At 31.5% G+C, this 18,095-nt stretch overlaps 1 protein-coding gene across 1 annotated transcript in view; it reads right to left on the reverse strand.

The window, feature by feature from the left end:
- Positions 1-18,095, reverse strand: part of LOC120414636 (uncharacterized) — a 144,791-nt gene that overhangs the window by 54,481 nt on the left and 72,215 nt on the right. The window contains exons 2-3 of the mRNA XM_039575868.2: positions 13,712-13,799; positions 1,443-1,473 (exon numbers count right to left, since the gene is read on the reverse strand). Coding sequence (XP_039431802.1) covers positions 1,443-1,473; positions 13,712-13,792 — 112 coding nt within the window. The 5' untranslated portion in view covers positions 13,793-13,799. The remainder of the gene's footprint in view (positions 1-1,442; positions 1,474-13,711; positions 13,800-18,095) is intronic.

Here is an 18,095-nt window from a genome sequence, read left to right on the forward strand (position 1 = left end):
TTTGTCGTTGACGAATTTTCAAAAAAATATTTAAAAAGTTACATAAAACATTAAAAAATACTTTCAAAATCTTGGCCAATATTGTCAAGGTACGATTCATTTAAAAAAAAATCTTCAAAATGTCTATACATGGCAATGCCCTAAAAGAGCACCAAGTTGACGCTCAAGTGTTGAGCTTACTGCTCAGAAGTACGAGCACTGCAGCACGTGTTTGCTGAAGAGGATGCTCGTTAGCACTTTTGCTGCTGCTGCTGGTGTAAGTAAAACGCTTAGCTGTTCTCGCTAAGATATCGACCAAGGAGGCAGAGATGGCTTCCGAGTATGTTGCCTAAGCCGAGAGTGATTCTTGCGAAAAGCTGCTCCGTTCGGATGCGTTCGGCGCTCTGGAAGGAATGCAATTTCACGGTGCCGTACGTTTTAATCTTCATAAATTTGCGAAAGGGTAACGGCAGGAAGCAGTTTTGGTGTAGAGTAGATGGACCTGATACGTTCTTATTTACAAATGCAAAATATGAAAATCATTTTTAAATCAGAGCCTGTTCTTTTCATCCATATTTTGTAACAATTTTCAAGTTGCAAACAATAATTTTCAGTACAATCCAGACTCGACTATCCGAAGGCCTCGGAAAAATTTCACTTCGGATAATCGAATCATGAAAAAAAAAACTTTTAAGAATCCCTTTCGTCTACCTACCCCCCCTTCTATCCCAGCAATAGAGATGTCGACTCGTACGTTTTCGAGATATGATTTTTTGAAAATAAAAACTGGAATTGGTCACATTCCCGATTTGGGCGCGAAATTTTTTTTATGATTTTTTATGTAAAATTTTCGAGGAATCCAACAAAAACATGTTCAAGCACAAGCTTAGCATGGTCAAAACGCCATTTTATGTTTTCACACGACTTTTTTTTAAATATTAGGCTGTTTTTTTGGATCTCAAACCATTTTCATTGAAAGTCAAACTAATCACCCTTCATTTACGTCCAAGACAGCTAAAATCAATTGAAATGGCAAGGAGTTATGAATTTTCGAAAAATGCGTTTTTTTTACGAAAATTGACGAAAATTTCCATTTTTGGGACCACCCTAGCACGGTGTAGGTCACCATCACAGGAACCCCCAGAAAATTTTTCAGCTTGATCGAAGATTTTTTTTTTCGAGTCAGGCTATTTTCAAATGGAATTGCTGTACACTCAACCCCCGGTAGTTGTTCACTTTTTCGTTTGACACTTTTTTAGTTTGTACCCCGTTGGTTGGTCAAAAATCATACTAAAAGTGACGAACTAACACTTTTTACACGGCGCTCACGCACACTATCAAAACAAACGTTTGGTCAAACTAAAAAGTGACCCCGTTCGTTTGACAACAGTTGGTGTCAAACCATCCGGGTTTGAGTGTATATGGATATTTCACAGTAAAATATTTTAATTGTAGCTACTTACCATATCCTAGATTAAGGTGTGTGCCAAAAAGCTGTAATTGAAAGAGAAAAAAATATATAAATATGGCAGAGCATAAGATTTTTACAATTATATTACGGTGTATTTTTTCGAGACCTCAAAGAAAAAAAAATGGTATGTCTGAAATTTGGCACCGTGAAAGAAGGGCTCTTTCCCGACATTTTGCGGGGTATACCGAAATATTTCGTCGGGGGGTCTAGAACAACTTTTTTTTTGAAGATTATTTTTCGATTTTATGGGATATTTGTTCAAAAAATCACAGAAAATCTATGCATTCATGTTGATATCACTTAAATATCTTACGAATATACTTTGGAGACTCTAACCAACTATATTTGACCAATATTTGACCTCCAATAAAAAAATCGAACCAAAATATCAGATTTCTAGCTTTCTATGAAATTACCCAAAATCCAAGCTGGAAATCCCGATACGACCGAAAGTAAATCTTTTCTGTGTGCAATTCGTCATGAAATTACAGCAACACATTGCCCGGTTACAAATTTGAGCATTAAACAATACAAAACATGGATTATTTCACAAAAAGCTGTTTATTACCAAATAGGTTCCGACAATTATTTTTTCAATCCTCTGCCACATCACACTATTACATTTTAAAACATTTTAGAATCAATCACATCTAATCTAATCTAATCTAATCTAACACAAACGCAGCCAGTCCGATGAAAGCATGCTGGAAAGTCTTGTGATTAGATTACGCCCCAAGCACTTTTCTTGTCATTATTAATAATTGCAGTACATCCGAGAACACCCGAAAATGCATTGCAAAAATTAAAGCTACCAGCCCTACTACGTTGTGTTTACCGCAGAGAGGATTCTGAGAACGGATCACATTTCACAGAATCTACAGAGGAGGAAGGATGCGTGGACATACCGTACCAAACGCTCCTGTTTACAGTTTCATATGTGTTTTGTATAATGTGTTAAGTGTAAAATATAGTGTGATTATATAATCAATTAAATATAATAATGCAATATAATGATCATTTAATAAAATCCCATCACCTCTATATAATAACATGCACCCAAGCACACAAACAGCGACACAAAAGAAATGAAAATGAGCATGCAAAAACAAGACAGCGCGTCCCCGTGGTCAGCGCACTAATCAAACATTTTAGAATCAATCACATTGTAAAAAACAGTTTTCTGAACAAGTTCCATAAAAAGTATCAGTTTTGGTTCAATATAAACAGAGATATGCCCAATTTCCTGAAATAAACAGTGCCTTTCTCCAAAATTTCTTAATTTAATCACCTTCCACATGATGGGCACTGTCTAGTCCACTGAGTTTTGTAATGAATGCTACAGAGTTATTTTCATGAATTTCGTCAAAACTTGTAATAATTTGTATGTTTCAATAAAATATTATCATCAAAAAAAAAATCTTAGCAGGTAATAGTGTGATGTGGCAGAGGATTGAAAAAATAATTTTCGGAACCTATTTGGTAATAAACAGCTTATTTATTCAATAATCCATGTTTTGTATTATTTAATGCTCAAATTTGTATCCGGGCAATGTGTTGCTGTAATTTCATGACGAATTGCACACAGAAAAGATTTACTTTCGGTCGTATCGGGATTTCCAGCTTGGATTTTTAAGTAATTTCATAGAAAGCTAGAAATCTGATATTTTGGTTCGATTTTTTTATTGGAGGTCAAATATTGGTCAAATATAGTTGGTTAGAGTCCCCATCATAAATGCACCGATTTTCTGTGATTTTTTTGAACAAATATCCAATAAAATCGAAAAATAATCTTCAATAAAAAAAAGTTGCTCTAGACCCCCCGACGAAATATTTCGGTATACCCCGCAAAATGTCGGGAAAGAGCCCTTCTTTCACGGTGCCAAATTTCAGACAAACCGAATTTTTTTATCATTAGTTTGTTCTAAAAAACATATATGATATATTTTGTCAAAAAACTATGTCATATTTGTTTAGCTTTATTTATATTTTAATAAAAATCCATTCAAAATAGACTGTCTCGTCACTTTATGAAATTTTTTTTAATAAAATGGTCAAACCAGAACTTAGTTTTTTCCGTGAATTTTTGGCCTCAAAACAACTCCTCAAACTTTTGAACCGAATGGTTGCGTTCTCACTTTGCGCATTGCATTTCAATCTTGTTTTGTATGGTAAAACCCATATTTTGTATTTTAATTTTTGTAATCCTTGTTTTGAATTCAATTTCCGTTGAGAAAAAACTCAAAAACTTTCCGGAAGAAAGTATAATGCTAGCTTGCTCCTATCAAATGATACGGTGTTCTCAAAACTGGTCTGAAACTGGGTTTTTGCTCGAAAATCGCGTTTTAGACCAGTTTTGAGCACGCTGTATCTTTAGAAAGAAGCAAAATAGCGCCATACTGAGCAATTCTCTGAGTTTTCGGTCATTCGATTCGATTTTTGTATTCTTGATTCCGGCTGAAACTTTTTTGGTGCCTTCGGTATGCCGAAAGAAGCCAACTGTCCATACAAAAATTATATATGAAAATTCAAAAATCTGTATCTTTTCAAGAATTATTTTGATCGATTTGGTGTCTTTGGCAAAGTTGTAGGTATGAATAAGGAGAATACTGAAAAAAATGATACACGGTAAAAAATGGTGATTTTTAATTTCACTTTTTGTCACTTGAACTAGAGTTGCAAAAAAATATTATTTGATTTATTTTTTATTTTCTGATATGTTTTTGGGGACATCAAATGCAAACTTACCAGAAGACTTGCACGATACAGTGGTGATGGGAAGATGGATTTTTGTGGTGTTCTCTTTGTGCTGTGTTCGTGTTCGTGTTCATGTTCGAGTCATGCATGCAGTGGGGGGTCATTGTGGTAATTAATATTATTGCGCGTCAGTATCGTGTGGGCAGCAGGGCCAGGAAGATGATTTTATTGTTGTGTTTGTTTTGTAATGTATTTGTATTAAAATCTAGCATGGCTTTTTGTGGTGATGGTATTGTTTTGGTGGTGGTGGTGATGGTGTTAAAAAAAACAAACGTTCAATTTACTAACATTGAGTCCAAAACCTCCCTACAAACATCTATACCACTAGGTGACGTAGAGATCTCTGCGCATTCTAGATAGATGTTTACTAACATACCTTCCAATCCCCGAGGTTAGCAAGGTACCGGCCAGGAGCCCCTTATCTTACTGGATAGTATTACACGTTCATCTAAAGAGGAAAACATCTTTTCTCCCGTGTTGGAATATTGTAACCGGATGAGAGTCTAGTGCTATCATACGTTTAATTACAGTTAAACAGCAAGATAAGCGTTGTGCGACCTTTATTGCTAATGCTAATGCTAATGCTAATGCTAATCAAATGCAAACTTACCAGAAATTTCCAGAACGGGCAAAAATCTTTGATCGAGATGTGAATTTTTGAATAAATACTGATTTTAAAAAATCGAAATATTGGTCGCAAAATTTTCATCTTCAATTTTCGTTGTTTTTTTTTTTGCAAATCAAGCTTTAGTGACAAAAATATTAATAAAAAATCACGAATAATTTTTATACCGTGTACCATTTTTTCAATGTTGTACTTATCCATACCTACAACTTTGCCGAAGACACCAAATCGATCAAAAAAATCCTTCAAAAGATACAGAATGCCAAACTACCAAATTTGTAAGAAAAATTAAACGGCGGTCGCATGACTGTGATGCATGGCGGCATGAAAGTATATCAGAATCTGCATGAAAACTGTCCTCATGCATTTTTTGCGATTTAGGGGTATGACATTTTTGCCCGTTACCGACAATTATTGACATTACCGACGCCTTTTTGGTTGTATTTCACAAAAAAAAACCCTTAAAAAAAACGAGGATTGAACCACCAACATCTTGCTGATTGATCCGACACTCTACCACCGCGCCATGGACGCTTGACGAAATGAGAGTGAAAGAGCACCAACATATTCTTCTCTTTGGAGTGTTGCTCGGGGACGGGCCAGCATTATATGTGTTGGTGAGAACTGCAGATCGCTGAAATGTTTACACGCGGGCAAAAATGCTCTGCGGGTTTGCTGCAAAATGTTATAAAATGTGACATTTTCTGCAGCAAATCCATTGTTGCAGATTTTGAGATATATTTTTCCTTTGGGTGTAGGTTTAAAAAATACAAACATTTAAATTCTAAAAAAAGACCGATTTCGTAGAGAATTGCTCTGCTCGGGATCCTACTGTTGAGTATTAAACAACTGTACAGTTTTTTTATAAGGTCCCAAAAATCTATTTTAAAAAAAACCTATAAATATAAAGGTCCTTTAAAAAATCTGAAACTGTCCTAGTGTATAATGCATTTTACAACTCTAACACACTCAAAACTCTTTTGATATTCTAACTCCCAAGCTCTCAAAATAGTTGATTACCGTTCCAACTCGCTGGTTCTGGCAATTGGGACAATTCTTTTTTTTAGTGATTTGTTAGGATGTCTAGATGATCTTAGAACTTTGCCGAACTCAATTTGATCAATTCTGTATTTTTTGCGATCAAAAACATCGTTCCAACTACATGCATTTTTTACTGTATTTCCTGAGCAAATTGATAGAGCTCGCAGAATTCAACACAATTGACATAGTATTAAACTAAAGGTTGATAACTTACTCACGAATGATTTTTTTTAGAGTTTGTGTGATTTCTCAGTTCACGTTTCCCAAGTGGATTATGTTTGAATTTGATATGACATACATAAAAATACCATATACCAAAAGATACTCTTTAATTTGATTGCCATTTTGAAACGAATCGTTTCTACAACCCAATTAATTTGCATCTCAACATTATGCCTAATCAACATTCATCGCCTAGCATTTCCCTGCGAATAAACTTATTCAAAGCCCACTGACTGGCCCCACGCCGGAAAAACACGACCCAATTGAGTTAATTCATTACGCCACCGCCCCCTCGCCCCAGGCACCAGCAAAAGCTCACCAAACTGAAAGGATTAAATTTCCCAAATTGCCTGTTTGTGAGTGTATAAAAGCTTGCCCGTCCGCCTCCTGAATCGCTCTTTCATCGGAAACACACGAAAAACAGCAAAGTTTAATCGATCGCGTCGTGTTTCGAGCACAAAAATAAAAATGCCTCACCGTTGGCGTTTGCCACCGTTTGGACGGACTGACTGACGGCGACGGTTTCTTCCGGTGGCAAAAGCACAACATCGCACATAAAACTTTATTCCAACTGGATGGGCTCTGTTTTGCCGGTGCGAGCGTCCTTGCCATTGGCCATACCACCCGTTTGAGGGACGACGACGGAGGCAGCAGCAGCAACAACAGCGCAGTCAAGTTCCGACTAATGGGCCTAGACGCGGTGGACGACCGTCGGCTGACGAAGTCATAAAAGTCAAATGAAGAGATGAGCTTTTGGGCGGGGAGGAATGGCAGCAAAAGCTTTTCCGGAAGTCATGCGAGATGACGAAGGTGGCTGGAAAGGAAAATTAAAAGTTAAGGAAGGAAGAAAAAGAAAATTAATTGAAAAGAGAAATGACCAATGATAAATGATAAATGATAAATGATAAATGATAAATGATAAATGATAAATGATAAATGATAAATGATAAATGATAAATGATAAATGATAAATGATAAATGATAAATGATAAATGATAAATGATAAATGATAAATGATAAATGATAAATGATAAATGATAAATGATAAATGATAAATGATAAATGATAAATGATAAATGATAAATGATAAATGATAAATGATAAATGATAAATGATAAATGATAAATGATAAATGATAAATGATAAATGATAAATGATAAATGATAAATGATAAATGATAAATGATAAATGATAAATGATAAATGATAAATGATAAATGATAAATGATAAATGATAAATGATAAATGATAAATGATAAATGATAAATGATAAATGATAAATGATAAATGATAAATGATAAATGATAAATGATAAATGATAAATGATAAATGATAAATGATAAATGATAAATGATAAATGATAAATGATAAATGATAAATGATAAATGATAAATGATAAATGATAAATGATAAATGATAAATGATAAATGATAAATGATATATGATAAATGATAAATGATAAATGATAAATGATAAATGATAAATGATAAATGATAAATGATAAATGATAAATGATAAATGATAAATGATAAATGATAAATGATAAATGATAAATGATAAATGATAAATGATAAATGATAAATGATAAATGATAAATGATAAATGATAAATGATAAATGATAAATGATAAATGATAAATGATAAATGATAAATGATAAATGATAAATGATAAATGATAAATGATAAATGATAAATGATAAATGATAAATGATAAATGATAAATGATAAATGATAAATGATAAATGATAAATGATAAATGATAAATGATAAATGATAAATGATAAATGGTAAATGATAAATGATAAATGATAAATGATAAATGATAAATGATAAATGATAAATGATAAATGATAAATGATAAATGATAAATGATAAATGATAAATGATAAATGATAAATGATAAATGATAAATGATAAATGATAAATGATAAATGATAAATGATAAATGATAAATGATAAATGATAAATGATAAATGATAAATGATAAATGATAAATGATAAATGATAAATGATAAATGATAAATGATAAATGATAAATGATAAATGATAAATGATAAATGATAAATGATAAATGATAAATGATAAATGATAAATGATAAATGATAAATGATAAATGATAAATGATAAATGATAAATGATAAATGATAAATGATAAATGATAAATGATAAATGATAAATGATAAATGATAAATGATAAATGATAAATGATAAATGATAAATGATAAATGATAAATGATAAATGATAAATGATAAATGATAAATGATAAATGATAAATGATAAATGATAAATGATAAATGATAAATGATAAATGATAAATGATAAATGATAAATGATAAATGATAAATGATAAATGATAAATATTAAATGATAAATGATAAATGATAAATGATAAATGATAAATGATAAATGATAAATGATAAATGATAAATGATAAATGATAAATGATAAATGATAAATGATAAATGATAAATGATAAATGATAAATGATAAATGATAAATGATAAATGATAAATGATAAATGATAAATGATAAATGATAAATGATAAATGATAAATGATAAATGATAAATGATAAATGATAAATGATAAATGATAAATGATAAATGATAAATGATAAATGATAAATGATAAATGATAAATGATAAATGATAAATGATAAATGATAAATGATAAATGATAAATGATAAATGATAAATGATAAATGATAAATGATAAATGATAAATGATAAATGATAAATGGTAAATGATAAATAATAAATGATAAATGGTAAATGATAAATGATAAATGATAAATGATAAATGATAAATGATAAATGATTAATGATTAATGATAAATGATAAATGATAAATGATAAATGATAAATGATAAATGATAAATGATAAATGATAAATGATAAATGATAAATGATAAATGATAAATGATAAATGATAAATGATAAATGATAAATGATAAATGATAAATGATAAATGATAAATGATAAATGATAAATGATAAATGATAAATGATAAATGATAAATGATAAATGATAAATGATAAATGATAAATGATAAATGATAAATGATAAATGATAAATGATAAATGATAAATGATAAATGATAAATGATAAATGATAAATGATAAATGATAAATGATAAATGATAAATGATAAATGATAAATGATAAATGATAAATGATAAATGATAAATGATAAATGATAAATGATAAATGATAAATGATAAATGATAAATGATAAATGATAAATGATAAATGATAAATGATAAATGATAAATGATAAATGATAAATGATAAATGATAAATGATAAATGATAAATGATAAATGATAAATGATAAATGATAAATGATAAATGATAAATGATAAATGATAAATGATAAATGATAAATGATAAATGATAAATGATAAATGATAAATGATAAATGATAAATGATAAATGATAAATGATAAATGATAAATGATAAATGATAAATGATAAATGATAAATGATAAATGATAAATGATAAATGATAAATGATAAATGATAAATGATAAATGATAAATGATAAATGATAAATGATAAATGATAAATGATAAATGATAAATGATAAATGATAAATGATAAATGATAAATGATAAATGATAAATGATAAATGATAAATGATAAATGATAAATGATAAATGATAAATGATAAATGATAAATGATAAATGATAAATGATAAATGATAAATGATAAATGATAAATGATAAATGATAAATGATAAATGATAAATGATAAATGATAAATGATAAATGATAAATGATAAATGATAAATGATAAATGATAAATGATAAATGATAAATGATAAATGATAAATGATAAATGATAAATGATAAATGATAAATGATAAATGATAAATGATAAATGATAAATGATAAATGATAAATGATAAATGATAAATGATAAATGATAAATGATAAATGATAAATGATAAATGATAAATGATAAATGATAAATGATAAATGATAAATGATAAATGATAAATGATAAATGATAAATGATAAATGATAAATGATAAATGATAAATGATAAATGATAAATGATAAATGATAAATGATAAATGATAAATGATAAATGATAAATGATAAATGATAAATGATAAATGATAAATGATAAATGATAAATGATAAATGATAAATGATAAATGATAAATGATAAATGATAAATGATAAATGATAAATGATAAATGATAAATGATAAATGATAAATGATAAATGATAAATGATAAATGATAAATGATAAATGATAAATGATAAATGATAAATGATAAATGATAAATGATAAATGATAAATGATAAATGATAAATGATAAATGATAAATGATAAATGATAAATGATAAATGATAAATGATAAATGATAAATGATAAATGATAAATGATAAATGATAAATGATAAATGATAAATGATAAATGATAAATGATAAATGGTAAATGATAAATAATAAATGATAAATGGTAAATGATAAATGATAAATGATAAATGATAAATGATAAATGATAAATGATAAATGATTAATGATTAATGATAAATGATAAATGATAAATGATAAATGATAAATGATAAATGATAAATGATAAATGATAAATGATAAATGATAAATGATAAATGATAAATGATAAATGATAAATGATAAATGATAAATGATAAATGATAAATGATAAATGATAAATGATAAATGATAAATGATAAATGATAAATGATAAATGATAAATGATAAATGATAAATGATAAATGATAAATGATAAATGATAAATGATAAATGATAAATGATAAATGATAAATGATAAAAGATAAATGATAAATGATAAATGATAAATGATAAATGATAAATGATAAATGATAAATGATAAATGATAAATGATAAATGATAAATGATAAATGATAAATGATAAATGATAAATGTAAATGATAAATGATAAATGATAAATGATAAATGATAAATGATAAATGATAAATGATAAATGATAAATGATAAATGATAAATGATAAATGATAAATGATAAATGATAAATGATAAATGATAAATGATAAATGATAAATGATAAATGATAAATGATAAATGATAAATGATAAATGATAAATGATAAATGATAAATGATAAATGATAAATGATAAATGATAAATGATAAATGATAAATGATAAATGATAAATGATAAATGATAAATGATAAATGATAAATGATAAATGATAAATGATAAATGATAAATGATAAATGATAAATGATAAATGATAAATGATAAATGATAAATGATAAATGATAAATGATAAATGATAAATGATAAATGATAAATGATAAATGATAAATGATAAATGATAAATGATAAATGATAAATGATAAATGATAAATGATAAATGATAAATGATAAATGATAAATGATAAATGATAAATGATAAATGATAAATGATAAATGATAAATGATAAATGATAAATGATTCAATGTGAGGAATGGAAAATTCAAAGAAAGTAAAAATATTTATAAAAAATTCGTAATTTTCTGTGGATTAAATACCTACTGCGTCAAAAAAGTATTACACTTAAAGAACATGCTACTCTTGCTCTCTGTATATTCAGTAGAGTCGTTAAACTGTTTGTTGCAGGTATGATGTTCGGCTATGTTTATGTTTGTGCTAGCCAGTTCCATGGGGCACTAGTATTGGTGAACGGACCCTGTCCTTTGACGGCGCTTCATTTATTACCCCATGGGAGGGAGTGAAAGTCGTTCCCAATTGCCAATCTGATGCGTTGATGATGATGAATGGCACGAAAGATCTCGTTCTCGAGAACTCATCCAAAAGGCTCTTTCTTTCTTCTCTTTTTGTCAGATTAACGAGCATCGGATAGATAATCTTTGGTCTGGCAGGAATAACGAGCGAATTCGAGCCTCGTTTTTTGCTATTTGTTGTGATATCTAGTGGTTTCTTTGTTTGGTTTATGATTTTATGGAAGGCTTTGTTCGTCGTAAATCAGAAATTTTGAGCTGGATTACTGGCCATTAAAATGCGTAATAGTGAAATTATCAAGCATTTTACAGAAAGACATTACACAATTCCTACGATGAAAAATTGGCTAAAATTGTTTAATTTTTATTGTTACAGCTTAAAAAAAAGCTTTTGTCGACTATCATTTTGAATTTCTCACTTCTCATTTCTCATTTTTTACACGTGATTTTGATTGGTTTAGAAGTTTGAAGGGAAATTTTCGAAAAGTTTAGGTAAAAGTGCGATATATTTTTTTGAATACAAAAAAGTTAAAATTTGACCAAATTTCCCTTCAAACTTCTGATGCTACGCAGAAAAATATCCCTTTTCCATATTCCCGTCAACCAAATAGCCCCGAGATTGTGTCCCGAGAAGTAAATTTAAAATTTTACGACTTCTTGCACAAAGTTTCCGTTTGCTCTGGCTGGCTGTTGTGCTGTGTGTGAATGTTTACATCTTTGGGCGAAAAACCAACCAACTCAGGCAAGGGCAGCATCCCCGTTTTATGCTCTGCGGGTATTGCCATCAGTTTTCATCCCCTGTTGAACTTTCGGTTTGAATTTTACCGCTGAAAACAACTTTTTCCCGGCAGGGCTTAACGGAAGGGGAGTCGAAGAAATGGAGTTGGCGTTTTTGAATTGCTGAGTTTATTTTGAGATTTTTTTTTTATTTAGTGTTTGTTCTTTCGAACAAGGAAATTACAATTCTTTCAAAATTTCTTATTTGACATTCTGTTAAATGCACCGACACAATTTTTGTTGAAAAGTTCTTATGTTTTCGTCAAAATGATTCGAGTATTTGATTTTTTGATTTTACTTTAACCTTTTTAGGACCATAACTTTTTAACCAAAGAGACCTTTTTGATGATTTATTCGTCAAAAGACATCTTCATTCTATGTTGGCACCAAATTCTACCAAACTTAAAAAAAAAATCTTTTGAATTTGTAGAACAATTTTTTGATCGATTCAAAGTCTACAATATGGCAGAGAAGAAATTAAGAAGAAAATCACAAACAAACCTTGTTTAATTTTTTTTTTTAAAGTTTCCCAATCAACACACCGCGGTGGTGACCCTATTTTCTTTCACACTTTGCCCCATCTTTTCCCACAACTGTTGATAGAACTAAGACGACCGGTTCTTAGTGGTCACCGTTTTCGGGTGCCCTTTTGCTTTGGTTAAAAATGGTCTCTCTCTCTCTCTCTCTCTCTTTTCTCGGAACGAACCCAATTCTCGTTGAACCCGTTGAAAGGCTGTGCCATTTCCCCTTACTGGTTCCAAAGTTATGGCTCAATATAGATTATTGAATATTTACGGGATTATAAAGAAGCAGCAGCGGCAGCAGACTTTTGGTTTTTGCTGCTTCGCCACAATTTTCCTCAAGGAGAAAATGTTGTTTGGTGTTGTGTCGTTGCTTTGCTTCCTGGGTTAGTGGGAAACTTGGAAACTGGCAGATATATGGGGCTACCATAAATTAAGTTATTGCAGATTTCAGCAGTCAATTTTATTGCACTTTACGGGAGGTTCATTTTTCGTTAAACTGTGTATTACGCCAAAAAGAGCAGGCAATTTAATTACGTGTCAGATTCACAACGAATGAGTCGTAACTTTGCAACGTTTGAACCTACCTGATTATCTGTGTTTATGGAGAAGGCTGCGATATCCAGTATCCTGCTGAGGGCAAGGCTGATCAGTGTGTAGATCCACATGGTGGTGCTGTAAACGAAACGAAAGAACAAGAAGAAGACGTGTGACTTTCACGACATTTAAAACAATTTGGAAAGTGGCCAATTACTTTGGGAAACTTCCCCCGAGGGGGGGATTGGGAAAGGCCACCAAAAGTAATAAAACTTTCAGAGTGGCCAAGCTGCCAGCGTCGTCCTGTTCAAATTCATTTGATATTCACCAGCAGAAGGAAAAGTTTTTCCATCTTATTGCTGGCTCCCATAAATGGTCATTAAAATTCCGTCAAGATATGGGTTTGGGAGCGTGTTGGGTTAGGATTCTGCTACTTTATGAGGATTTGTTTCAAGATGGCCAATCTGTGATTCGGAATTTCACTTATTTGGGCCATTTCCAAATGTTAATTTTTTTATTTATTTAAATTTGTCAACCTTTTGACTGATGGATACGATGAGGCTATTTTGTTACTTCCTTTTTTTGAAGATTTTTATCGAGTTTACAGGGTTTTTATTTGTACAGATTTATCAAATTCCTCAAAAATATGCCTGGAAAGCCATTTTGTATCATTTCAAAAGGGCGTAATGTTGAAAGTTTGGACCTTTTGAAATGTTAGTCTTGATTAGAAAATTTTGAAGATATTGTTTCCGAAACGATCGAGAAATTTCACGAATGTTTCATATTTTAACATTGTAAATTAGTTGCTTAGGTATCGACGTTAGAAAATGGTGGGATGTTTGGGTAAGACTTAGAAAACATCAATTTTCCTGTTTTTAAATCTTCAAATGGCAATATTTCAGCAACGGAACGTCATATCAGCGAATTCAAAAAAGTTGAATAAAGAGAATTTCAAAGGTTGGCAAACATGGGCACGAATTTAAAGTAATGAATAACTGCGAAAAGTTACCTTAAAAAAAATACATCGACATTTACATCGACAAATAAAATTGATTTTTTTTGAGACTTATATTTATTTTTTTTTAAACCAATATTGATTAAAAAATTAATAACTCAGTCAAAGATTTTACACACATTCTGGAAATTTTATGTCCCCTAAAACATTTCAGAAATAAAAAATAAAAAATAAAAAATAGTGTTTTGTTTCGCACATAAATTTTTAATGACAAAAACGTGAAATAAAAAATCACAATTTTTTTACCGTGTATCATTTTTTTAGTCTAATCCTTATCCATACCTACAACTTTGCCGAAGACACCAAATGGATCAAAAACTTTCTTCAAAAGATACACATTTTTGAATTTTCATAAATCATTTTTGTTTGGACAGCTGCCAAATTTGTATGGAAAATTATATGGACAAACTAATCATGCAAAATTAAAATTAAAAAAAAAGACCGATTCCGTACAGAATTGCTCATCTGGTTTAAAAGGTACTTTTGGCTTGATTTCTGGAGGAATTCCAATGAAAGTTAGAAAACTGGAAAATTTAAGTTTAATTTTGCTAAATCCTAAAACCTTTTTTCGATCCAGCCATAGCAGCATTTATGGATGAACGACAACTGACTTACTTACTTAAAAATATTTTTAATGTTATATTTTTGAATATGTTAAAAAAGAGATTTGCAAAAACAACATATTTGTTTAGATTGTTTCTATTAAAATCAAAAAACTTCTGAAGGCTTATTTTATTTTTATCAAATGTTTTTTTCTTAAAACTTCAAATAATTTCTTACCGTTCAAAAGAGTCTAACGGTACACATCAACCAGAGCATTTGCACCAAGATTTTTGTCACAGTCTTTTTAGTATCTTTAAAACTGCGGAAACTATCGATATGATTTTTTATTCATCCCCTAAAGTACTGTCTACAAAGTTATTTACAACAAAATTTTACTATTTTTATAATCAGATTGTTCCGGGATTGGGTCCGTAAGTTTGAAAGTTTTGGAATAAGATGAAAACTTCTTCCTTGTTTGCTGTGCACATCGGGACTGGCAACACCAGCCAGCAACAGTCAAGTGTTCGGAGCTCTTCAGACTTTTCGATTTTTTCGCCGTAATTTACCGTGATTACCCGCGAGTTTGCTCCTCCAGCAGGCCAAGGGCCAGCCGTGGCCGAGGCAGTTCGAGTGCGACCTCGAAAAACCCGCGAAGTTCATCTACCGGCAGAGTGCAGAAAGGTAAACACAGGAGCGTGCCCGGTGACGTCACCGATCCTTCATTTTTACACGTGTCATACCGTCCACGTGAGTCCCCGGTACGGACGAGACAATCGACCCGGGCATCCGGAAGCACTTCCGGCCAGCAACAGCAGCAGCAGCAGTCCACCAGCACTACGACGAAAACCACTTCCAACGTTCCCACCAGCAACGAATTTGAGATGCTGAGTGGAGATGAAAACAACACCGACAGTGACAGCAGCAGTGCTGGCGACGACGATGACGATGATGAACTTGCGCGCAAGCAAGGAAAGCAGAAAAAGTGTAACTCTCCGAAGGAACGACGACCACCTCCAATTTTTGTTTTGGATACGTTGGCTGACTATGTTGACGAGTTGCTTGAGGGACTCCAATATTGTCTCAAAATTAGCAAAACTTCTGTGCAAGTGATTACCCACAAAAAGCTGCATTTCGACTTGGTGGTGAAGAAGTTGAAGTTGCGAAACTTCAAATTCTTCACATTTGATCCTGCAGAGAAGGTCCCAGTGAAGATCGTCCTTCAGGGATATCCGGACCGCCCGATCTCCGACCTGGAAGAACACCTGACGGGCGTCAAGGTTAAGCCTCGAGAGATAAAGGTGCTCTCAAAATCGACTACGGTGACAGGTACGTACACCTTGTACCTCCTGTACTTCGATCGCGGGTCCGTCAAAATCCAGGACATACGGCGGATCAAAGCACTGGACGGCTTCTTTGTGACGTGGCGATTCTACACGAAGAATCCGGCCGACGCAGCCCAATGCCACCGCTGTCAGAAATTCGGACACGGCTCAAGAAACTGCAATCTCCCACCCCGGTGTGTAAAGTGCGGTGAGACCCACTTCACCGAAAGGTGCAGTCTTCCGCGGAAAGACCAACTGGGGGAAAACGCCCAGCAGCACAAAGCACGTGTCAAGTGCGCCAATTGTGGTGGAAACCACACGGCGAATTTCCGTGGCTGTGCCGCGCGGAAAAAGTACATCGAGGAGCAGGACAAGAAGAAGAAAGCGCCAGCGTCCCGCCAACCTCCGAAGACTTCGAGCTCGACCGCTGCAGCAGCTGGCGGCGGAGCGGCTCCATCGACCAACCCAGCGTTCCCTCCCGGTTGGGGAGGTTCGTACGCTAGAGTAGCCGCTTCTGGGGGCGGTTCTCCCCCGGGACAAGCTGATGTTACCGGTGATGATCTCTTCACGCTTCCTGAGTTTTTCGCCCTTGCTGGAGAGATGCTCACGCGCTTTCGTGCCTGTCGAAACAAGGCAGAACAATTCCAAGCTCTCAGTGAGCTGATGATGAAGTACATCTACAACGGATAAGCTGCCTTGTGCAGCGAAGTTTTTCGACGTCAACAGACAATACAAACTGTGATTTAGTTTTAAGCTTTTCCTATTTCTATCCTTTTCCTTAGCAAATCTCGAAGGTTTTTTATTTTATTTTTCCTTCTCTTGCCAAATCCATTGTTAGAATATCCAATTACATCAAAATGAATTATAGTGTAAACCATAGTTGAAAGGAACTCCAAAACTCTATTAGGTTATAAGAAATACGGAATTGTAAATTGATTATTTACTGACAAAATAAATTGAATTGAAATTGAAAAAAAAAAGTTTGCTGTGCACCCTTAAATGCGTTAAAACATCAAGGTGTTGTTTTCCTGAAAATTTGATTATTGCTTTTTTTCTAATTACAACTTTTGAAATCACCCTAACAAAAAACCTTCTGATCAACTTAAGGTCATCACTATAAAGAAAATCAATCATCACTATAAAAAATTGTGTATTAAATTCAATTTAACGAATTTCAGCACCAAAAGGAATCAGCATGTTCCGGTTGTTGCCTTCTCGAAGCCACTGAAGGAATTTTTGATCTAAATAAATTGTGCTTCAAAATTTATATAATTTTGTGGCACAGTCATTGACGCCCTAGTTGACAATCATTGATTAATGACGATTTACATAACTTAACAAGGAATGGAATAATCGTTACAAAAAGGAATCAGCATGTGTAGGGCACTATTCTAAACAACTTGTTGAAGGAATTTTGTCAAAATATTGAAAGCGACGCAAAATTTATATCTTTGAAGGAAAAATCATGACAATGATGGAAGTCTTCACGTTTAAACCACGTCGTAGTCTAAGCTTTTATTGTCAAATGGATTTGCTTTTTATTTAAAATTAAAA

Source organism: Culex pipiens, chromosome 3, assembly GCF_016801865.2.
Source record: "Culex pipiens pallens isolate TS chromosome 3, TS_CPP_V2, whole genome shotgun sequence".
Classification (NCBI taxonomy): Eukaryota; Metazoa; Arthropoda; class Insecta; order Diptera; family Culicidae; genus Culex; species Culex pipiens.